The sequence below is a fragment of the Calonectris borealis genome, chromosome 1 (genome assembly GCF_964195595.1).
Source record: "Calonectris borealis chromosome 1, bCalBor7.hap1.2, whole genome shotgun sequence".
In the NCBI taxonomy this organism is placed as follows: Eukaryota; Metazoa; Chordata; class Aves; order Procellariiformes; family Procellariidae; genus Calonectris; species Calonectris borealis.
In genome coordinates this window covers 138103471-138129109 of record NC_134312.1, presented here as the reverse complement: position 1 = coordinate 138129109, position 25639 = coordinate 138103471, and the positions used below count along the sequence as shown (strand labels likewise).

Sequence of the window (25639 nt, the reverse complement as noted above, 5' to 3'; positions counted from 1 at the left end):
TCAGAGGTGAATTTTCCATGAGTAAAACTTTTGCCATGAAGTGGCCAGCAGAGGCCACTAAAAATCAAAAGATGTTGCCGTCAAGAAAGAAAACAACAAAAACCAGACAACTGTACAGTTCACCACAGGAAATTAAACAGTGAATCAATTCTTTATGTTACCTTGACAATTTAGCTTGTTGCAACAGTATATGGGCATGACAGGGAAGATTAGTTCGATGCTAAGCAGTGTGCTAAAATCACTTCTTCCATTCTGAAGTACTACACAGTCAGAGAAATCAAAACCTTAGCTCGCCTCTTACACTGTGAGAAGGATCCTCTTCTAGAGACATCAGAAGGTAAATATCCTACAGAGGACAAGCAGATGTATCTACTGTACTTCTCATGGGGGCAGCAAACAACTGGCTCTGCTGATAACTTCTACAACTTCTTTTACCCTTTGACCTTTACATCACCAACAGCATGGCCTGCATTTAATTTTGACAAAAAAAGGCAAACAAAACTCCCACCAAGTACAGCCAAGGCTCAGAGAGAAAACTCTCATTTTTGAAATGTTGGGAACGTTGAGGGAGATTTCTTGAACTGTCACAGTTTACTACGCAGACAGAAGGCAGTCTGTGAGTCACTGAACCTCCCAAAGAATGTGTAGAAATACTCTGTAAACAAACATAACTTTTTTCCTATCGGTCCTCCCTAATTTGTATTTCTATTACTCATTTTTCATTTCTCTGCACCTTGATCATTGTTTCTTAGATGCTTGTCTTTTGCTTCTCTTGAGTCAAACACTTCTCTTAGTGACCTCATGTTAATATCTGCTCTAATTGAATGGGATACACAGAGGCTTATTATTGTAAATGTGTATTGAAAATGGTCAGCCCTTCTCAGCGTCAAATCCAAAAAGAGCTTGAACTGAGTGAGCAGCCAAAGCACGTTACTTGTTATGGAACAATAACCCTCTTCCCAGACAAACGAAATAAAACTGAAGAAAAAAAATAAAGAAAACACACAGTGGTAAGACAGGCTAGCCACAGCACGCTAAATATTAATACAGAAATAATGACAAAACTGAACACCACTTTCAAGCTGCTGGTTTTTTTCCTGGCCGATTTACATATTGCGTGTCCCAAAACAAAATATATACATTTGACATCATGATTATTATGTTACTCAATATTCCATTTTTTTTTCCAGTATAAAAGCAACCATAAAGTATTGGGAATCAATTAACTAAGTTTACTCCGTAGTAACTCCCAGCAAGAAATCCATCACTGAACTGATCCTGAACCTTAACTGGGGCCAACGCAAAAAACCAGAACTGCCATTTGGCAAAGTAGCACTGTCTCAGGCTTCCCAGTGTGGTGGGTATGGTAATGTTGGAGAGTCATTAAAAAAAAAAAAAGGTAAATCATGCCTCAATTCCCATCTCAACTTCTCATCTGAAGATCAGTCCAACGTAAATTAATCTATAAACAGCCACACGCTGAAGAATTGCTGTCTTTTAACTATGCACAATTCTATCTCAAATCTTTTTTCTCTTTTTTTTGTCTCTTACTCCCTTCTTTCTGCCCTCCTAAGTTCTAAAAAAGCTTGTTCAGAGAGTGTGAGTTAAGACAAGATTTAAGCAATGTCTTGGGAATTTTAGAAGAACCAGAAAGACCTGAGAGAAAAGGGGAGAAATGTTGGTATCTGCAGGTTTCCTACGACCAAATGTCTTTCTCTTCAGCTTTCTAGACTGAACGTCATCTAAACCTCACCCTGCTAGCATACAGACATACTTAGCACTAACGGTGACACCAATAAGGCTTATCGCATGTAAACCTTTGCAGGATCAAAACCTAACTATATTGCACAGGGCAAAGAGAGAGGTATACCACCACTTAGCCATGGCAAGGTAACACAAGGAATAGGGGAAAGGGAAATGGAAATGAAAGAATGTGGGAACATAAACTTGAGCTTTGTGAAACACTGATTTCATGTCTTACCTTGAATGATCTGTTATAGTCTATATCTTCTCAAGACACAGCTCCTGATAAAAATTTACTTGAATGGAAACTGTCAAGTCTTTGGAAAGATCCAGATGTTCAAGTTTCTAAACTCATTTACAGTTTCTACTAGTAAACCCATGCAATATACATATATAATATCACTCTCAAATTTGTTTAGAAAAAAGTTTTAAAAATCAAAGAAAATGCCTGTGGACTCTGCCAATCTTACTACAAGAAACCATCAATGTGGATTGAATACTTCAAAGTTGGAAATCGATCTCATACTTTTGCAGCTTTACCATGCTCTTCACGAACAAAATAAAACACAAATTGCAAAAAACTTTGGCTCGCATCTTTCTAAATAAAGAATGAATTGTCACATATTCCTTAAAACAAAACATTTGCATCTGTTTGCTTTATGGTTTGAGTTCAGTAGCAAACGGATATTTACTAAAATTCAAAATTCATCTTCCCCTGGATAGCTGTGTGATTCTCTACCCACACACTGGGGAAAAACTCAATTGGGAGGCAAATGTAAATACTGCGCAAGATGCCCACTCGCCTATATGCAGTCTATGAATAAGGGCAGATTATGGTCTCCACAAAGAATAATAGAAGATTATGTACTATCAAATGTGAGAAATGGGAAGGCAAGTAAAGTATTTTCTAGTGGTTATGAACTATGTTAAGGAAAAGATTTTAAAAGTGGTTTCGTATAAACTGAAAGATTTGAAAGCTGCAGAAGGAACCTATGCCCCGTGTGTTCAAAAATACTATTTCAGATTCCACAACAAAGATCAGCTATGCTATGAAGGAGTCTTGGGCTTTCCTTTTTAACTGGCATCCTTCTGAATTGATGTTATCCACCAAAGTCTACTTGCATGGGTGAACTGGAAAAATGTTAATACTTCTACTGGGGATATTCCTACTTCTCTACTGCCATCAAGGTCATCAAAACAGGAAATCCCTTTCTGTTTTTGGCAGAAATCCTTTTCTGTTATACCTTAAAGCTTCTGAGTAAGAAAACACTCAGGTACATCATACGGAGTGTGATGGCTTGGCAGCATGCAGTAGTAATTTCCCCGCATATTTGAGCAACACAGGTCCACCAACAAAACAGATTATTACGGGATTATGATGTGGTTGCTACTGTAACAAGATAGAGGACTCAGGGAGTCTCTGCAGCTTTGAAAACTGCATTTATGCACACCATATGGCCTATTGTATGGCTTCATCTTTGTGCCACAGGTTAGGATGGATTAAAACCCATCATCACCATCCAAAAACATTCTGTAACTTTGAAACTCATTTACTCCAACAGGACTACTAGCCATGATAAGCAATAAATAATCATAAGAAACAGATTTTATTTTTTGTGTTAGTTTAAAGATGCTTCATCTTACAGCTGGAAACCCCAAATTCCATTGTCATCAAGCCAACATACAAAAAAGTTGGGAAGTGATCCACAAAAGCACACTTCATAATTGCTGCCAATGGTAATTAGTGCTTTACCATGAACGACTTCCATAAACTCCCTGAAACACCATTCACAATGCTCAGCTCTTAAGAGAACTGAAAGATGAGGATGATTTGTCCTCCTCTGGAGAGGAAAAGAGATTGTGTTTTCGCTGTTAGATCAGAGCCAAGAAAGTATTTGTAATGACATCAAAAGCAGAGATGTGAGGGCAATTGCAGAAGCAGGACCATCAGAGCACTTAATATGACATTAAAGTCTTGAAGTTGATTCCATACTCTACGCTATGCAGCCAACTAGCTTTTCTGATGAAGATTGTCTCAAGAATAGGTAAAGTTTTCTGTTCCACGGACCCAAATTTGGATCTTGAGTATTTGACTAGGCAATTTCCAAGAGTAGTAAGGATGTATTTTGGAGGCTCATTTTTATCAAGTCAAGACAAACATCTCCTTGTTGTCTGCTGCCTCACATTTCTTACAGGAAAAATAACCAACAAATATGTAGCCTCAAAATTGAGATTATGTTCTGAAATAGATTAATCTCTTAAGAGCATCACACTCCTAGCAATAACACTAAGCAACATTCCCTCTAATTGCCTGGAATATCTTAACCAAGAAGTTGCAATCACAGTGAAAACATATCTCATTAACATTAAGAATAAATCACTTACATGATAGCAGAGAAGAAGAAAAATGACAGATAGTAAGTTTTTCCTATCTCAGTGATTACTTCATCCGCCCATTACTGAAAATACAATAAACTGGTACTAGTGTAGCTGTATGTTCCTATTTGGTTTCATAACCTTTTCTTATAAAACCCCTTGTCAGTTGTGACCAGCTTTGCACAAAAGACCCATCTTCTCCTGTAGGTGTGCACGCTGGCTGAAAAGTAAGGCAGCTCAAGGAAAGGTCAATTAACTTAAAGGAAACAGGATCTAACAATAATCTGTTACATCCACAATGATTTGCGACAAATTTATGCTAAATTGATATGTGTAGCCACATCTGAGATACAATTTTATGTCTTTATATTATATAGACGGTGAAATCCAGGTTTTTAAGCTTGAGTTAGAAATAATATGATCACCCCAAACTGAGGGCTTAAAGAAAGAAGTCTCTGCAGACTTTACCATATGTCATGTGATTTGCAGCGTCTCTCCTAATTGTGGTCTTGGCTCCTGGCAAGTGTGAAACAAGTGTAAAAGACAGCTAACGTACCTCTAATTATCCTGCATTTATTGTGATCTAAATATACACATGGTTACTTGTCAGTCAGACATAAACTAACTGAAATTATTTCACGTCTGTGGTACACTAAGAAAACACACAGAGACAATTACCACAAATCAGATGATCTGTGATAATTTGCTACTGCGTGTTATGTGTTCATGTGGTTAAGTCAACAAACTAATAAAATCCTTTACAACACATGATATATTCTTCACGTATTTTTGTTTTTAATTTTTATAATTAAAGAAAGCTTTTTCCTCCATGTGTTAATTATACTCTTTTATACCTCCTCCTTTAAAGCCAGGCACACTATTACATTACCTCTAAATATACAATGTTCAGAGGGAGAGAAAAAAAATCATAGCTAACTGACTGTACAAATTCAACTTTAATTATATTCTGAATGCACTAGGCACTTTCAACACACATAGGAAGACAAAGTCCAATCTGTCCCAGAGAGTTTAGAGTCTAGGAAACCTCTTAAAAATTACTTAAAGCAAGCTTGTCAAATTTTGTGATTTTTGGGTCTGACATACTGGGATTCACTAGAATAAAGGCAATGTGTCCCATGAGAAAGCCAGGAATCCGAATGTACAAACTCATAGCGTTAAGGCACACAGGTGTAGGCATATATACACCATACACAAAGTTGGAATATGTTATGTATTGTAACTGCAATAGTGACCGGTGTGATTTTTTTCTCTTCAGATCTTTCACAAAGCATACAATTAAATAATATCCAAAGAGTCTCCATAAACCTGCTGTTGCGGCAGTTGACTTGTTTACAATGTCCTATGTGTATACAATAGGAAAAAAACAACAAACTGGTCAAACGGCTAGCTGTGATTGTGGTAAGGCACTCTAGGGTGTGTTTCAAGGATAGTGTAATACACGCCTCCTATTACTGAAGACTACAACAAACCCAAGACATGAACCAGCAGACCACTAGAATACATCCTGTCAGATAATAGTGCACTGAATATTTTTATGTACATGTCATTCTGTTCTCTGCAGCAGAACGCAATCTTTCCTCTGAATCGATTTGTCTTTAGAAAACACTGTACAAGAGTCACAATTTCTTTGGCAGAGTCTGTGTAACGGGGAGGATACTTCTACTCCACTGTGGACAGTGCAGAAGAGCTGTGGAAAACTAGAACCTTTTGAACACTTCCAGTGGGAGATAGAAATTCCCAGCAGAAACAGGGATGATGAAAAGCCAGATTACTCACGATGACTGGGAAGCTTTCCTCCTCAACAAATAGTCCACAACATCTGGGTCGGTCTCTAATAGGCTAATAAGCACTTCATTCTGTAGGTCAGGGGAAACCTGAAGACAACAAAAAAACACTTAGTTAGAGATTAATATCCTTTCACATACATTAATTTTGGTACTATGCTTAATTTAAAAGACCAAGTACAAATAGATTTACAGAGAGTACGTAAAATAAAGATTCAGAAGCTTCCACTTAAAAGAGAAATTTCATGTAACAACAGGTGAAGCAGGACTAAAGATCACTTTGTACAATGTCAAATGCTGATTACTGTTGAATAACCCATTGGTATCCAGTTGGGTATTACGTCTGATAACAACAGTGGGATTACTCATCTATCGCAATCTCAAAAGCTCCAGTTTAAGGTCCTCACGTTACACCCCCATTCAAAGATTTGGGGACATTTACAATTTCCATTCCAAGCGACTGTACTTCTCTCCTTTTAGAAACAATGTGAAATGTAATTACATAGGAAGGAGAATGTTTCTTCATATATTCTGTAGCATTTGGACATTATTTATGTCCTTCTCATGGAAATTTCGTGGTAACTGTTCTATCTATGATGTTCTTCAATTGCTTCATTTCAGTGAGAGCTGCCATTCATTTTTCTAAATGAAGCCTTATAAACATTTAATGCTCAGGTATCCATATGGCCAAATCCTGGGATCTAGAAGCATTTAAATTCCTGCTTATGCTCAATCAGAACTTGACTAATTAGAGTTCATCTGTCCATAACTCAGGTTTACAAGTGGGTCCCGTTGGATCTCCAGCCACTCTGGACTTCGGGTAGTAGCAACAGGCTCAGCCAGAATTTGTGTCATCTTCTTTGGAGTTTGGCCTTCTGATTTGCTAACTCTCTCTAGTGCACTTTATATGGAGAGGAACGTTCAAAACACTTGATAGATTCATATAGCAACACCTCCTGGGCACTCCAAAACCTGCCCAAGTAAACTTTGTGCTTCCAGCTGCATTTTACATGAGTCTTATCAATCCTTAAGTGAGTTTGTCTACATCACAGTGGAACATTCAACTCAACCTTCAAAGCACTGAAACAGATGAAACCATCTGAGAAACTTAACTAACAGCCCAGGTTCACTCATGACGGATGGAGCTGGAGGCAAGACAATCTCAGCAAGGGGTCATCAAGTGTGCAATATGCTTCTGGATGCAATTTGTCAGAGCCTGAATCTCTTGACCTTCAGGTCACACTGCATGGGCCATTTGTTCTCCCTGACATTTCCTGGGAAATAGGAATAGAATTACTAATAGATTCCTCAGGGGAATACCTCAGTTTGGGAGGTATTTAGGGAGTCAAGTTACAGAAAAGGCATATTTCTTTAAAAAAGGAAATAATTTGAAAATAAATGAAGATACGCATCATTGAATTCAAATTGGTCCAAAACTCCTATGAAAAACTTGTGTGACCACATATTCCTTTTCTAAAAATTGTATTTAGCCTCTAAGCTGGAAAAATATCTTACTGATGGTCATTGATATACCAGTCTTTAAATAAATTATCTTCTCTTTATAGGAATACATTTTTGGAAACCTGGTGTGCTGTAACTTCTCTGTTTATAGACAGCCTGTCTATACAGTAGAATAAACTCCAAATAAAGTTTGAGGGTAAAGCAAAATCCACATCTTTCTGTATGTAACGTACTATTCAGCTTTATATCAAGTTGATAAACTTGTAAGAATCTACTGAGAGGACTTCATCAGAAAAATAAAAATGTATTTTCCATTATTAAAGAAAAAAAATGAATCAATCTTTCATTTCATAAAAATGAATCTGAAAAAGTTCCAACAGGAAGTTCAGTTCCAACTGAAAGCATCTGCGAAACCCAAACTTAACAGTTCTATTGAGTTATAGGACTTTTATCTGAGTGAATGAGGGCATATTAATCTATAATCCTTCAACTGGATTTGTACTGATGGTCTCCTTGTTAGCTATCTACTGGGTTTTGGATTTCCTCCTGTGCAGCAATTTACTTCAGTTTAGTTAACTAACTTGCAAGTGTAGAAATCATATGCATGTAATTATAAACTTACACTTATAGAGAACTACTATATTGGTATTTCAGGAAGATGTTACAAAGCTGCAATAACTATTATTGAATTAATTGTTTAACTGGTAGTTGTGGCTGAATAGATGGATGAGAATTTGAAATTCAGGGACAGAAGGGAAGCCAAGGCACTGCTGAAATAACAGCTGTTGCAGCTGTTGAGCACATACTGGGATGCATCAGTGGGCTCTGGGGTTGTCAGGACTCCAGCAGAGTAAGACATATTCTGAGATTTTGGGGCTGGGTGCTACGTAAGAGTCACAGCTGTTGAGACACAGAAGGGTAGAAGGACCGCTGAAGTGTCTCCTTTGTGCTGTCCCTTACTACTGATATGTTGTCCCTCTCCGCATTCAGCTGCTGGGCATAGTCCAGGGAGTGGCAAAGAACAGTCCTGTAAAATATTTTAATGCATCTCGAAAACTCACTGAAATGGATAAGAATTGGATATGAAGGGCCTTAACATCAGTGAAGCAAGGTCAGAATCCATCTTCTATACGAAATCCACATGTTTGCATGTTACTGAAGTCGATAATAATTGCTTAATAAAAACAGTCCCCAGTATCCTGGGTTGTTCTGACAAACAGAACCTTTCTGACCACCAATACGTCAGAATCATTCTGATATTGTGGTCTGGGTGCCACAACACATCCTGGTTTCCTAGGTTTTATTTCACAAATGTTGTTCCAGTTTCAATGCTGAAGCCAATCAGAGTTTTATAAACTCCCCATACACAGTAACAGAAAAAAAAAAACCCAAACACAAAAACACCTTAGCAGCAATATGCTGTATGTTATAGTTGTAGCTGAATGCTCGAGTCCAGATGTTTTTCTTTTTGTAAGTAGCATAAATGTCAAGTATAAACAGCAGTTCTGGTTTGGCCCCAGTCCTATGGGTTTGGAAAATGAATTGCTGCTGCCTGATTTCAAATGATCAGAGTTTATTACAATTACATGTACAAGTCTTTTCCTTTCAATGCATCTATTATAAAATGATGCACTGGGCTAATTATCTGCAGAATACAGTGTCTCTCCATGCTGCCGATGAAAACATGAAAAAGATGAAAGTAAACCCTGGCAGAAGCTTTATAAAACACTAACTGATCAATCTGACACAATCCTACAGATCAAGTATCATGTGTGAGTCTACACATTACTCCAGAAAGCAGGCAGAACTTGCCATGTTGTTTGTTAAACTATGGCAATGGGAAGAGTGAAAGCACCCAGAGATGCTCAGCTGTTAGACATTTCCATAAATTTCACATCAGTGTATTTCAGCTTTCAGGAGAGCATCTGAGATAGGTTTGTCTTTCTCTCACAGGCAGCTAGCCTCTCATTTTGAAATCTGATTCTAATCTTCCTCCACAATCTGAAAAGCTACTCTGGAAAACAAAAGAAAACTTTTTTTCCCCCACACTTCGTTTAGCCTTCAAATGAAAATGCAAGCACTGAAGAGATTAAAGGAATAAATCCATCACAATTAAAAGAGACCATATGTAGGTTAGTCTAACCCTAAGCCTCACCCTTTCCACACTGAAAGTCGGAATGTGTGCCTAATGTACTGAGAGGTGGCTGTGCTGTAAAATGTTCTTAAAGAGAAACAACAGTAAGAAAACTTCAAGTATTGCAAGTATTCTTATTCAAGTATTATTTTAAACTTGCTACTGCCATCCACAATTAGGGCCGGCAGACCTTCACACAAGAGTGCAGTTCTGTCACTTTCTTTTCCTGCTGTGGAAGGAAAAATAGCACCTAAAGTTTCCCTGAACTGTGAAAAGCATTAAAAAAAAAAAAACAAGAAAAGATTGCTGAGTGTCTCACTGGAACAAGAATAAAAATAAAGCAAAGGATGTAATGAAAGGCAATACAGTGTGAGGGAAAAGACGAGAAAACCACAAAGAAGTTCATCTGAGGCTGACTGATAGGCAGGGCTCATGACTGCTTTGTCATGTTCTTCTCCCTGTTGAAATCTGGTAGACACCTTCCTCTTACAGTACTATGTGGCCATCAGTCCCACATGCCCACAGTCCAGGCTTGTCCATCTTCTCCCATCAAGGTATCCAGCACTCAGCCTTGCTGGAGCACTAAAGGAGGTTTCCAGAGTGTTCTTCCTCTTGCTTTGGGAACCGATCTCCTCATCAGTGTAACATACAGTGCTGCTTAGTTTTAAGACACAACCGCCAAAGCTATTTTCACCTTTTCAAGACTACTGGTTTTGTTACGACATGTATGCCTACTAAAATGAAGACAGAATAGTGCCCACCACTAGGTCTGACTGGCCTCTGCTATCCCAGAGCAGGGCTCTCTAAGGCACAAGTCATACTGAGCTGACCTTCAATTGTGCAGACAAAAAGAGGAAAAGGTAAAGCCACAGAATAACTGTCCAGGTAACTGCTAGGCACGAGGAATGTGATTTAACTAAGCTGCATCTTAAGTGACAACATGTCCAAGTCCAAGGTCATCAACTCTTTTATGAAGAACTTCCTTGATTCAGCAAGAGAACAGAAAGGAACTCAGGAACTACACAGATTTATGCTTTACTCCTCTTACCCAATTGACAAATGAGAAAGATTTGTCCTTCCTCCCCATCTAACCAACAAGAAAGTCTTTGGTAGGGGAGGCTGTTCCTTAAATTAACTAAGGATCTCTTTACTCCCTGAAGAAAAATTGGCTCCCTGACTTCCAAAACTGAGAGGTGAAAGGTCATTTTCAGTCTTGTCTTCAAAACTAATGAGCAATGCTGGTGCAATGTTTAGTATACAACTGGATAGCCAACTCCATCATTTCCACAGACAGAAGGAAGATACTCTTATCTACATAGAAACCATTCCAGACAAGATATAAGTACACATTTTTAATGCTATTGCTTACAGCAAAGCATTCTCCTTGATAGAAGACTAGTTTTTCTACCAATAATAATTGACCCTAATTTAATGCAGTTTCCAGAGTTCACTTCACCCTAGCCTACTTTAATACCCACCAGGTATTTCCTCATTTAACTTAAAAATGCATAGAGGTAATGTGAAGAAACATCCACCTACCATGAAAAGGGCTTCATAGTTTTCAATCATCTTTTGTACGACAGCTATGATAGCAGTACTCTCTTCAGCTCGAGCTGAGCTCTGAACTGAGAATTCTTTGTCTGTAGATTTCTGCTTGTGCAACAAGTTAGGGCCAAAGATGGTAGCCAGGTTAAGTGATGTCATTTTGTTCCCAGTAATCTAGAAGACAGAATATAGATGAGGTGGGGTCTCCCAGAATCTAATGTACACAGATATGTATATACACACTCCTACACATACACCCCTACACACACACACACTCTCTCTCTCTCTCCCCCCCCTGCCCCCACCCCTGATTTGGCAGATGGTTCATTCAAAACCAAAACCGAGTGCTAGTCAAATAAAAAATGAACAACTTTTAGAAATGTTGAAACACCTTGTTGGACATCTCTGCAACAAGTGGATTTTCTGGATATATTTTCAAATAGATTGGAGGAGTGGAAGGTGGAAGTGCTGCCTGCCCTTAGTTCCCTGGAAGCTCAGCAGTGGCATACTTCTTCGGAGCTCAGGGAAACCTCCCTCCTACTTCACCACCTCAGCGTATCAGTGTCTCTTTGGACCAAATACTGAAAACTGTTAGCTTTCTCAAGTAGCACTCATGATTTGAAACAGATACAGTGAGGAAAAACACACTTTTCCATGTTTAAACAGTTTAGATAATTAAGGAGCACGCTCATTATTTTTATTAGTATTTTCCTGTCTTTTTGCTTGTTTCCTAGAATATGCCAAATGTTTACTTGTTGGGTGGATTGTTTTGTTTTGTTGTTCTTTTACTTTTTTCCTACTTCTCTAACTGTGCTCAGAAAAGCAATAGTAACCTGATTTTGGAGGAAGTAGAAGGCTAGGAATACATACTAGACTAGACAGAAATTATCTGAAAAATATGTCATATAGGTTATTAAATAAAAATTTTCATTGTCGTATTTGTGATTACACTACTTTTTTCCCTTTCTGTTCTTTCAACAGAGCAAAAAGCAGGGGTCATGTGCTTCCTCTCTGTGTCTCCACTTGGTTGCTATTCTGAGAATGCAGAAGAAGATGCCAGCAGTCTGACTATATAAGACTGTAAGTAAAATTCAGCTGTTGACCCAGCATTTCTTGCAGGCTTTTTTTGAAGAACAAAAAAATATCATGAGAGTTATTTTTCATCTGTTTCAGTTACATTTGTACTAATTAATTTTAAAAAACGACAGGAAGAGGCACCAAAAGGAGGCAGTAAAAATAGCATTTCAAGAAATTAGTGGTACAAAATGAATCTTTTCGAAGTAGTATTTTAATTTTTTGTAGCTGGTCATTTACTGGATACTCCAACTTACAACTGTGCACCAACTGCACCTGGTTTATTTTTTACAGAGCTCAATTAGAAAGCATAGACATGATGGTAAAGAGAGCTTTTCCTTTTACCGGTGGGACCACTGTGTAATCTTGGAAAGACATCTGCACTAAGTAGGGGCATGGGCAGTCATAACAAACATGTTGGCTCTTTGTTTAGAGACTCATCCCAGCATGCCTGTGAGTACAGTACACTCCCTTATTTGCACACCACCATGCACCCGGCTGTTTTTCGGGTGATCTGCGTTTTAAACACTGTCAGAGTACTGAGCCACCAAGGATGTACAGGCACGTGGTGCCTCGAGTGTGCCAGGGGCAGCCTCTGGCTGTGCCTCGACCTGCATGTGCAGGTTGTTCGTACAAACAGTGAGTCTCTTCTTCAGCGTAGCCTCGAGCATCGCTTAAAAATGTTGTAAATATATCCACTGAAATTAACTGAATGAGTAATTTTAATAAAGTTAGTCATCCATCTTCATCTTCATAAGAGAAGGGCCTGTGTGCCAAAGCTTGGCTGTTTTCCTTCCAGTGATAGCACACATTCTGATAAAAAACTTTCTCTTGCCCTGTATGCCTTTATTCACTTTATTATTCATGAATAGCTTAAATAATTGTGAGCAGAATACTGTATTATCTATAAAAGGTACCCAATTGCACATAATATTTCTGATGATTACAATACTCCCAAGATAGCTTACATAAATTTGCCCTGCCAAAGTACCTGTAGCAGAGCTGAGGTACTATTAAGGGGAATGAAAATGCCTTTAATACAACTGTTGGGCCACACCAACTCTCTTAAGCAGCATCCTCTAGCGCTGCAATAAGATCCTCTTGGGTACATTCCTGAACCAACAGAGAACTCTTTGCAGGACCTGGGGGACCATGACCTTAGCTGGCTTATACATGTTTTTAAGCACAGTAAAATTGTTACAAGCTGCTCTTTTAAAATATTTTCCATCATAGTGGTGTAGTTTTTTATCAACTCCTTGCTGAGGACAAAATTAATAGCATTTAAAGTAGATTTAAAAGTGAAATAGGCCTCGAAGTCACTAACAGCATACTGTTAGGAAGTTAGGACTTGAGGCAGAAATTCAGCAAAACTCAGAATCAAAGTGCCAATTGTTAAAACCAGTCAACTGTAAAAGGTGTCCAAATTTGACAGAAGTCAGCAGGGTTTTCCATCTGGAAGACAAAATTCTCTAGGAGTTTCAGAAGAGTCTCAGAAGTAGTCTCTGCTGCACGTCAGAAGACAGAGAAGTCTTTCCCACAGATAAACTGGTACAATTTTGTCAAGCAGTGAGAGACTGTATCCATCTCATTCAAAGTTAAGAGTTGCCACCTTTTGCAGAGCAGCCCACTAGTTCAAGCATTGTCCTGGTAGAAAATGGGAAGCCCGGATTTTCAGATCTTCTCCAGCGTGAACGGCACAGATGCACACATGTGAATGCTCAGAAGCACAGCTCAGCCACACGGCTACGGGTGTTCTTGTCTATGTGGGGTGGACGCACTCCAATCTCTCCACTGAATTTGGTCCAGAATGCAACAGTAAGGAGGCCAGAAGGAAAACAGGCAAAGATGGACCCTGACTCCAACTAGTGATTAGGTCTGTCAGTTAAAAGGACATAGCTGGAGTTCCTGTCCTTTATTTTTTATTCTTCACTACCCAGTGCACACAAGGAAGCTAAGGGAACCAAGAAGTGAACTGCTATGTCCAAAGGTCATATAAGAAAGCAACAACAGAGAATGAAAAAAGAATGAAAAAGCATACTCTTGAATGTCTGACACTTTTCTGTGTGAGTACTTTTTCCATAGAATATAATAGGATAAAACTGGGGGGGGGGAAAGGATGGATAACATTAGACATTCTTAACAACAAGGTCGATTACACTGTGAATCTCCCAAAGGAAGTGGTAGATGCTTTACTGATTAAGTCATATAAAAATTAAACTTTCACAGCCCTAAGAACATAGTAAACAACTAAATGGCAAACGTGCAGGCAAGAATATGAAATCTCTCCTGTCTTTCAAGGGTATGCCACCATCGTGTTTGTTTCACAGCTTTAAAGATCTCTTTTCAGATCATGAATTAAGCGAAGTCAAAGGTCACAAGTGACCTGGACTTACCTCTTGGCCATCTTTGTCTGTGGTGTCTTCTGCGTGGCCAGCCACTGTGGAGAGGAACTGCAGCAGCCGGTGTAGGGTATCGCAGTTACAGGGAGGTAGAAGATAAATGAGAAGCTGTAAGGTGCTTAGCTGTTCATCTGGCTCTAATACTAAGAGGGGAAAAAATACATTCTAAGAAAATCACTCCAACTAACCTAAAAACAGAACAAACATACTGTTCCCAGCCCAAAGGAAGGCATAAGAATAGCTTTGTTTAAGGATCATTTTCCTTATAATGTCAGAAGAAAAGGAGAAAACTCTAAGGAAATATCAAAAGTGTAACAAATACTGTTATGGGATTTTTGCCTTGGTTGGTCAACGTTTTGTTCACAGGTTCATAGGATCTTTTCTCAGTTTATAAGAGAGCAAAATCGATGTTGCACACTCCATCACTGTCACTGGGCACAAAAATTCTGCTTAATTTTCTACTTACTCCATTCACTTAGGTATAGCTACTGGTATATACAACAGGGCACCGTTGGGAAGCATTCCAGTCAGATTTATGGTTTAGGCATTTTAAATGGGTTTTCTTACAATTTCACATCTTGCAGAGGTACTGGGAGACTGGAAAAGCAACTAGAGATATAAAGGACGTTCTGCAACCATCATCGCTTTAACCGTCTAAAATGCAATGGTAGCCAGTGACAAAGGTGGGCCAGAGGCAGGATCTCAGACACGCGGGCTGGAAAGAATCTGAAGAACACATGCCAGGCAGCAGCATAAGCTTGAAGGGTCCAACTTTACTTTTGCCCAAATCTATGAGAGTCTGCACTCGGGTCTTAGGCAACATGTTTGGGAGTACTTAATACGATGGCTTTGAGAACCATTAACTATGATGAAACTTGAACTTTTGAAGCTAGGTTTTTGAAGCTAAACTGGAATTTTGGTCAGTGAATAGCTCTAAAAATTAAAAGCGTTAATGGTGCTGAGATACCAGGATTCAAATGGGAGTCTGTCATCTGCTACTGCTGAACCAATGACAGGATCAGGATTTAATAGATAACATGAATCACATCCTATATACAAATGCAAAAATAGATATAATAAGTGAAATCTTCGTTGTTCCTAGTTTTCTGGGCTATACTTACACAATACGAAAACCAAGGAAAGACCTCAGCAAATTTGTACTATACAAATATTTGGAGCAAATCATGGCTAGAGTATTAAATGCACAGAAAAAAAGAATATGGTTAGTAGACATCAAAGAATTCAAACAGGTAAGCTTTTGAAAATCAGTAAATCAAGATGCTATAGAGCTCACAGAGAGTGTTGATGAAAGGTGTATAAAGTTCTCTGGTAAGAAGCGGGTCAGGCATGTCACGCAGAAATTCCTTTAACAAAGCAGCAACATCATGAATGCTGTGCTCTTCGTCTAATACAACATCTATGCCCCGGTCAAACTCTTCACGTAACTGAAAAAGATCATGACAAAACCACAGTCACTTATTGTCCCAATTAGTACATCCCAACACAGAAAATCTTTTAAGACGTAGATTTACTAATTTTCACTTTCCAGATTGGACATAACTAGTTTTTGGTAAGGTCAAAGATATAATTCATGTCTAATTGCTGCTTATTCCATAATACATAACTTAAGGTTTGTACCCGACTGTAATAAAATACAATTCTTTCCGGCTAATATATAGTACTCTTTTATGAAAAAATGTGCCCAAGTAAATATAATTTTTGCAGAAATGTAAGATTAATATCAAAGGCAGAAACCAAGAAAGGCTTTCTTATATCACATTACTGCATCCCTAGATTTTAGAACCAGAAAGACCAAAATTGCATTTCATAACATTTATGTTTTTGTACAAAAACATTAACAATAAGACAATGTTAATATCCACCAAACTCACATTTCTCTTGTGAGTTAAGACTGTATTTAAGCATAAGCAGTAAGCAGCCAGGTTCACTAAGACTCCATGGCATTTGTCCACACACATCTTGTTCTGCCTTCCTAATTTAGTTATATTCACTAAGTGATCATCATGAGGGAGTTAACAAACAGCAAGCTAATACCATTACAAGGTATCACTTTTTTTTTCCAGCTACAGTCCTCAGACAAATTCTGTATAATTCAAAGGCATCACACTTCCCAAAGGCAGAAGAAATCCCTCTCCCACATCCAATATGCCTTATGAAAAGATAAAAGCCTGCCTTTCTGGAGAGATTTCCCAGCACCAAGAGCAGAATTCTTTCTTCAGGCTGACAGCTCCACCTTTTACTCTCTTTTAATTTTGAAAATAGTCAAGATGTTTTAAAACTATTTCCTAGGAAAATTTCATATCTTTGCTAATATTATGAGGTATCATGATCTCACACATATCTTCTCAGAGAGTAATTATATCTAAATCTTACTAAACAAGAGGAAATTTGAGGTTATCAGCTTCCTTTACCAGGATTCTTACAGACGTATCAAAAAGAAGAAAAAAGGTAAGTCACAAGCAAACTCTGTGTCCATGATAATCTGTGGCAAATCTTGATCACAGGCAAATCCATCTTGAGTGTGCATAGTGTGGAGGAATGTAGAAAATCCCGTATTTTCAGCTGAAATTGTGTTTTCGTAACGGGTGTGAAAGGTATTCTATAAAAACTACAGCCTCCTTTCTAATTCATTAAGACTACTTTTAACATTATTAATATCAGTAATTACTAATAACGAACAATTATGCTATGAAGACCAGAATTTGTTCTTTATCTAGTATTATGCTTCCCCCTGCTGATTTGTGGTCAAAGATTTTCCAGTGCCAACTTGGGGATTTTATTCCCAGCTCAATTCTACTCTTCAGGCTGGTGGCAAATGCGGAACATCCCTGTGGAGCACCATAAATTACCTCTATCCAGAAGATTGCTTCTGCACTTACTGCCCAAAAGCAGCTGAGGAAACAGATTAGCACTGCATCAGGAATTCGGACTTCCCAAATAGCTGTCTAAATCATAAATTGCTGTTACAGTCTTGAATATTACACTTCTGATCTGATATCCTGTGAGGCCTACAGAGATGTCCTAATTAGCAAAACATCAGATAATCATTGGTGAAACATGGCCACATTTCAGGCCCCGGTATCACAGCTGTTAAAAACTGTATATTTCTAAGTTTAAACTTTAGGTCTCTCAGACTTCATTCACAGGGAATACTTTCAGACTTTTGGAAAATACACTGGTGAACTACAGCATCCACCAGAGCTTAGGACGTGAGAGTTGAGGACATCCATGCTGGGAGAGGGGATGGGAGAGCAGAGCTCAGCCATGTCGTTCTTCAACCTCGGGCTCTGGCGGTTGCTTCACCTGCCGAGCTGCCACCAAGTCACCAGGCCTAGCACAGAGGGCTGCCCACCCTAAGCGCGGCGACAATGCTCCGCTCAAGCATCTGTATAGGTTCTGGGCACAAGCTGGTACCTGGCATCCCGATGTACCAGACCTACCACCTTGAGCCAACACTTGCTCAGGAATCTTTGTCCTACACCTCACTGAATGTGAAGGAGGCAGTTTGTAATAGATGCACTTGTTCTAGATTTTCTCTTCCTGCTCACCAGCCCAAAGACCCTGCTGGCACATGCATTTACTTACTTATGTACTTACTGCAACAAACTACAGTTGAAATAGGACATTTTCTAACTGGGAGAGGAAGGGAAACAAAACTATGTCTACTTTCTACACACGAAAAACTAATGAACAGCTGCAAAAGCACACCAAAATCTGAGTACTGGGTTTGGCTTTCCATGGTTCAGAAAATGAGTGGAATTTTAATTGAATCCAGACTTTCCCATGTGTTCATGTTGACAGCATTTATTATTGTAACTGCAAGGGCCAAGCTGATGCTTCCATGTTGTTTAATGAAATATATTAGTTCACCTAATTCAATAAATTAGTCCATGTAACAGAATACGTAAATACCCAAACCTCTTGATTTCCTTCGCTTTTGAAAACACAGTAAAAGAAAAACTGGTGAAAGTCATTCATGTTTGAAGTAAGGCTTAGTTTACAAGAAAATGATACAAGCCCTCTGCTTCTTCCCCAGAGGTGTGATGCAATTGTACTCACCCCTGAATGATAATATATGTTTTGACATTGAAGCCTGTAATGCAAATGACAGGCAACTTACTTTTCAATACTTTATCTAGTTCAGGGTTGATCTAACAACTGCCTCTGCAGACCGTGAATGTTTTTAGCTTTGTGTTTCACCAGCCACTCAGCAATACAAACTGCGATAGAATAAACTACAAATCAGTAGGCTATACTGTCCTACCAGCCAGAATCAAGTCAGTTTAGCTACTCAAGGTAACTTTCCAGAGCGCCAAACATTATACTGTGTAGTTTTTGTAACAAAGAACTATTATTTCTGGGACCAGATGCAGTCAAGCTTTCTTTTGCTTTTTTCTATTTGATCTTTTTGGTCTTGTACCTCCTGGCAGGGGGCTTTTCCTGTAACTTTTCATCCTCTCCCTAAGCATCATGCAACCATTAAGCACTATTCTCTACTGCTCTAATTCAACGTGTATTCCCAACTTCTGGGAATAACAATGCAACATCTAGGGCCGAGGAAACACCCACTTCTGACTTTATCTTTGGAACCTAACTGTACACTATCTTTGCTTTTTCAACATTTGGCTGAGACTATGACTTGGATGGGTCTGCTCTGACCTTCAAGTTTAACAGGGGTAAAACAAAGGTGATGTTTAGGAGCAGTGATTTAAGGGTCAAAGAGATTGTTCTGTACTTGCATATTTTCTCATACTGTGAGTTTTCCAAAAAAGATTTACAGTTTGGGTTTACTTTGGGAGCTTCAGCTGTTTCTGAGATGAAACTAGGAGCCAAGATTTTTTTTTCCCTACAGTGTAACCTTTGGAAAATTTCATCACTGTAGTCTATTTGGATCTCCAATCCTGTGCTACTTCTGCAGAGCAAAACATAGAGAGACTGTTAACCTGCTGAGAACCTGACAAGGATTTCACCAGATGTAAAAGATGACTGGAAATGGCCATCAAAAAACCAGTAAAGTCACTGACCCAGAAAGCTGGAATTTCACCAGGTGACGGATGGGGAGGAAATCACTTAAGAGAAAGGAAGCAGGTTTGTTTGTATCATAGCTGATGAGGGAAAAGTGTATCCATATCCACTCACCTGTCTTACTCTCTTTTTTGAGCTTCCAACTCTGAATATTCCTACTGTCTGGAGACCTGCAAGTGTAGCACATCAGACAACTGTTTTATTGTTTAATTTTCTGCTGAAAATTGCATTGAACCAAAACAATCTGGGCTATGTGGGTACTTAAAAGAATTAAAAAACCACAATGTATTTCTCTGCAAACTTGTACTTACCACGCTGAGACAGAACTCAGTTGTCTTGGATTAAGGGGTTGTTTTTAAGGACCTCACATCACCTAATCTGCAAAACGGTATCTCTGTGACATTTCTTGTGATGCCATTTTGGTAGTGCCACTGCTACTCTGTGAGGGACAGAGGTATGCGGAGTGAGGCACTGCTCAGTGTTTGGAGGTGGCACTTCCAGGACTGACATCAAAGGAAACAGGCAATAAAATAACTAAATACTTGGGCACTGAACTGTGTCTTTGGATACAGGAAGCAAGTGGTGTTCGGGGTTACCTGCTGGCTCTATAGTGCCTGTCAAGACAAAGCTGAGAGCTTCCTTCAAAGGGACAGAATTAGGGCACTCAGGCAGATTATGAGAGGGAAGAACTCCACCTGGGAGTTGTGTGCAGTTTATAGGGTAGGAACAGCTATTATATAGAGGGAAAGCTATAAAGAAATACTGTTGTACTTCAGGCAAAGTGCAGAAGGTGTGCCTCTTGTGTCATTTAGACTTAAAGTGATTTGGAAATGGGTATTGCCTGCTATTCTATAAGAAATCAGTTCAAACCTTCTTCTAGCCCTGTAGATACTACCAGAATATCAAACAAACAATAATGTAGTTGTTGAATGGACATACTTTGCCGAGTAACAGAAACTGAAAAATTTCAGAGTAAATGTTACCTTAGAGGTGACATGGTCTTTAGCAATGAGAATGTGAGTGGAAATCTTAAAGACTTAAGCAGCTGTGTACATAATATCATTTTACACAGTTAGACGTTTTTTGCAAAAGGGATGAAATTCTCTATAAGCTTTGAAAAGTTTACGGTCTAACAAAGGCTAGTCTGCAACATTCATTTTCTCTACTGACATACAGGAGATGTAAAATAACCTTGCAAAACAAACGCCTTTTGACAGCCATGAGGCTACACTTGCTTGCTAGAGACGTGTAGCTTCGCAGTGGTGTTTGGAGTTGCAGATTTTCATCAGAGAAATTCAGATAGGATTCTGCCTTTTAGTTTTTAGTCTCAACATGACACCTCTTCAAATATTCTTCTATCTTTGGTTAACAGAAAATTACATTGATGGAATAGCAATTAGTAAACCCAGGAACTTTGGCAGGGAATCATCTGAGATGGAGATACTCATATTGGGCAAAAACTGGAGGCTGGTTACCAGTTCCTGCACAAACATACAGTTTGTTTTACACTGCAGATCTGCAGGAAGTCAAGCCTTTACAACTCTGGGACATGATCCCAGGGAAAACAGGGAAGGTGATCAAGGCCAGGGGCTTTTATGGCTAAAAACATAACCATTTTTGTCATATAATGTTCAAAATGATAACTTAAAGCATTCGTGAGAAACCCGTAGGTGATTTGCTGCTGAAAAATTGGCCTGAAGGACTTATGCATACAGGCAAGTATTTTCAGAATCAGAAACTTGGTCCATCATATAGCCTGGAATGATGTTGCTACAGGATTGTTGCTAGAACAGAAAGTCCTCTGTTATCCCTAAAACCAACGAGCAAACAGTAGTGTCCATCTTCTGCAATCTTTAAATTTCTCAAAGTCAACCAATCCTGATGACTGTTTTGTGGACGGCAGATTAAACTGAAAATTGAAGAACATCAATATTTGCCCCACATTATCTCAGATTATTGTGTCGTGGGGTACTATAGTGCACTCTTAGAAAATGCACAGAAAACCATCATAAACTTTCTTTAAAAGGAAACTTTAATGTAAAGCAAATATTTTAGTAAAGAATGTTGTATAGAAAAGAATCTGTTATGACAGTGGGTTAAATGGATTACAAAAGTTTATCACAAGATGTTCAAGTGACATAAAATCACAGTATCCAAAGGATACTCAGCTGGATGGCTTTTTCGGCTGACTCAGACACTTTTATGTTCTCCAAACTCTGCTACCCTTGTGTAAAGGGACGGAAGTCATTAATCTCAAACTTAATCATCCCCACACTTATTTGTCAGCCATGGTATCTAACCTCTGTAGAAGGCTAACAGTGACTCTTTTTCGCAGTTTTCCTTTATATATTTGTAAGCAACATGGTTTTCAGTTATGTATTATAAAAGCTTAGCACTGTTGTTTAAATTGCAGTCTCTCATCTGCAAAAGCCTTTCATTCAGAGTCAGTAAATGATTTCTTTCTAGTCAAATTAGGCATCAAATGCATCATTTGGTGTTGCAGTCACCATTACTTAATGGTTTGTTTACTATCTGGCCGTGTGGTAACTCCGTCTTGCTGTGGCCAAGTTATTTCAATTCTCATTAAAAATCTTTACAAGACTAAGATACACTGGGAGAGATGTTGAACAGATACCTTGATTAACTATTGTTTCTGCATTATATAAAGCTGGTGGGAGGTTTGTGTCTGGACGATCATGAAGTCATGAGAAGGATATTGGCAGGAGTTTATAATTCCCTTCGGAGAGAGCAGGCCTGAGCCTGAGGCTGGTCAGGAGGACTGAAGCCAGGGACAAACTGAATAGCCAGCCTGCAAGCCCTGTAGTGAACAGGAGAAAGCTTCTTGGAGCTTAATATAATTTAGCATGGGATTTTTTTGTTTCTCTGAGCCTCTATCTTCAAATGCTGTTTCTTGTTAAGTCTTGCACTGTATTATAAACAGTTAATTTAGCTCTTACACCTTAAGATCCACTGGTTGTGAAGAATGACTCCAGGCTGACTGGCACATTTCAGACTTTCATTCTCAAGGTATGGGTAAACCCCTGGGGTGTGAAGAGCCGTTCCTGCAGAGCTGAGCACTCCAGTACAAGACGAATGACCTTCAGGAAATATCTCCTCCCCTGTGCTGTATGGGCCAGTTTGCAAGCTCATAGCATAGATCCTTAGTTTGGAATATATCATCTAAGTAATTATTTGTGAGACAGTATCTTTAGGAAGAGGCAAAATAGGAAGGAAAGTGTCTGACTTTCAAAGATGTCCTTGCAATTGGAAGTGTAGGCTTGCTTCTCAAAATACGCATTTATTTATATTATAGTAAAAATATATCTGCCACTCCTGGGAAAATGAAATATTCTTACCATGCTTTTCCAAGTGCTGGCAGCAACTATCTACAAGCCGGGGAACCTGCCTGTAAATAGGGTTCAGGCTTAGTTTTTTATCTCTTGCCTTTTCCTTCTTGTTCTGGGCTTCTGCTGGCAAAGAGAGCTGGAGAGCCTCTAACAATCGTGATTGATTGTCATCAAGATCTGTAATAGAGTCCACAGACATCGCGCCCTGTAAAATATACACACATGAACAATCAGTACGGCTGGAGAAATCTAAATGCCACAGGATCTTATCTAACAAAGATTTTTGCCTACCTGCATTTTAAAAAAACTAATATAAAAATACAATTTGCTACACGGTTTTTGTAAATTAATGAAGTTATAATACCAGTGTAATGGATGAGGAAAATCACAATGATGCCAATACTATTATTACCATACTACAAGGAATACAAATTAGGTATTGAAAAAACTAAATGCTTTCCACTCACTCGGCACACTTTTTTATTGTTTTAAGTCTGCACATACTGCAGGACAAGGATGAATCATTGTCTGTGTGTGCACCTCAGCAGTACAATATTTATGTGCATGAAGATATATACATATTTTTAAACCTGATTCCCTACTTCTCCTGCAGCTTGGGCCATTGTATCAGTGAAAATGATGCAAATAGGTTTACAACCATACACCACATACAGTTAACTAATTACAAATACACACAACTGCAGAGATTGAAATAATCCCATGTTATCACAGAACAAAGACACACCAGAGAAGTAGAGGGGTAATATTTTTTAGATAATTCTACTTCATGCATCTTAATATTTTAAAATCATTAAAGTTCCAATGAAAGCTTTGAAAACTATGTTTTGATTACAGCAAGGCACAGAAGTTCAAACAGTCTGCAAAAGATAAAGCAGAACAAGCAGCAGGAGGTTTATGGCATGTTTCAATGTTCACACGTGAAAAATAAGATTTTTTTTTTCAAACACAAGATCACTGTCACTTCAAAATGATCATTTCCCTCAATTGTTATTAAACTTACCAGGCAAAAACATTTTAGGGGATATCTAGGCTTATAAATAATAATAAAACAAAAAGAAAAATTTCGGGTTTAATTCTCATTATAAGTATCTGTTGTAAATTATTTTCTCGCTTTCTGAAACGAAGGATACATTTTACCATAATACAAAATGTACTGTACAGGGATCCAGCATGTCATCCTAAGAAATAATGAAGAAAATGTAAATTCCGAATCAAAACTTTGCTGACAACTCTAATTTCTTAAAAGCACACTGTTCTGCTGACAGATATTTCATAGACTGCTGGTGAGATCTCTATGTCTATTAAATGAGACCTGTACAACTGATAGGGAATTTCAAGCTCTAGAAGTATGTTCTTCCATCAGCCTAGACAACTGAACTTTACAAAGATTTCCGATTCCTAGACGACAACTCATACAAAGTCCACAGAGATTTCAAATGAATTTTAAAATTTTTAGTTCATAATATCTTTAAAAAAAAAGCATCTAACTTATCAGGTATAGTTCTGTTTCTTATAACTCATGGAAGACTTATAAATAAAACACAGTGAAGTTTTTAGATTTGTTTGGACCCACATCTCTAAACAATTACTAGACCCCTTAGAATGCAACTTTGACCCTGATTTCTGATGTCTCAGAAATACATTTGCTTGATTCCCTTTACCATTTCCCGCCAAAAGTAAACAAAAAAAAAAAGCCCAAACCCAAACAAGAAACTCTGGCTATGATCCGTGTGTGTAAAATTCCAACTGAACAATCTTTCTATTTTGTTTTTAAGAGTCTGGGCTTTCAGACACCAAAATTAGTCGACTGACACTGAAAATCCTCACACCATCCTCACCGCTGCAGCTCCCAGGCAGTTCCTGTACGACAGATGCCCTCTTTTACTGGTCCTTCCCTGTCTGCAAAGCATCCTCACCTCATGAATCATTATTATCACAGAGTCACTTAAGTCGGATTCAGGTCCCTAAAATAGATGTAAATACAGTCAGTTCGCCATTATCCTTGGGCACTTTATCAAAGTTGTGGATTAACTGGGGCACTGAGCTGGCTTTAGGAAGAGTGACCTTGAGTTCAGTGGCTGAAATAGAGCACTGCTTGGCAATACCAAGTCCAGGCCAGCTCTGATTTTAAATTTCGACGTGCACAGGAAAACAATACCAACATACTCCACGGATCCAGCTCAAACTCAGCCAGACCTATTAGTTTGGGCTCAGCCAGACCTATATGACTGCTGAGGAACGATGCAGGAGATCATGCACATTGCTGCCCATACTCCAGGACTATTAAGACAGACACAGCGCTACTAGGACTGCAATGCCCAGCAACCAAAGAAAAATCAAGGTCCATCTACTAGTCACTACCTTTGCACATAATGGATACCAGTTCCTGCTCCACCATGACAAGCTCAAAATCTAAGTAAACTGGGCAAGTCTTAAGCTAAGCACACAGAAGCATGAAGGAACGTGGAGATTAAAAAGGTGATGGAAAGAACAAAAGAAAATGAAAGCCAGAGGGACAGGTGTGGAATGAAGGTCAGATGAAGCCTTTCTTTACTTTTTAAGGGTTATAGAAGGCTTTTCTCTTTTGAAAAGATGAGCAATATTACAGAGTATGCATGGGATCAAGTACTATCCATGTCAGATCCATTTTTATTCCATATATTATGCTATTTGAGTAGTAAAGCAGTA

General features: G+C 38.6%; 1 protein-coding gene across 4 annotated transcripts in view; it reads right to left on the bottom strand.

Annotated features, from left to right (window-relative positions):
• ARHGAP6 (Rho GTPase activating protein 6) overlaps positions 1–25639 on the bottom strand; it is a 335923-nt gene that overhangs the window by 5834 nt on the left and 304450 nt on the right. For all 4 annotated transcript variants that reach the window (XM_075176314.1, XM_075176331.1, XM_075176323.1 and 1 more), the window contains 6 exons: positions 22940–23135; positions 19698–19753; positions 15832–15982; positions 14532–14680; positions 11059–11238; positions 5917–6014 (listed from right to left, as the gene is read on the bottom strand). In XM_075176314.1, coding sequence (XP_075032415.1) covers positions 5917–6014; positions 11059–11238; positions 14532–14680; positions 15832–15982; positions 19698–19753; positions 22940–23135 — 830 coding nt within the window. The remainder of the gene's footprint in view (positions 1–5916; positions 6015–11058; positions 11239–14531; positions 14681–15831; positions 15983–19697; positions 19754–22939; positions 23136–25639) is intronic.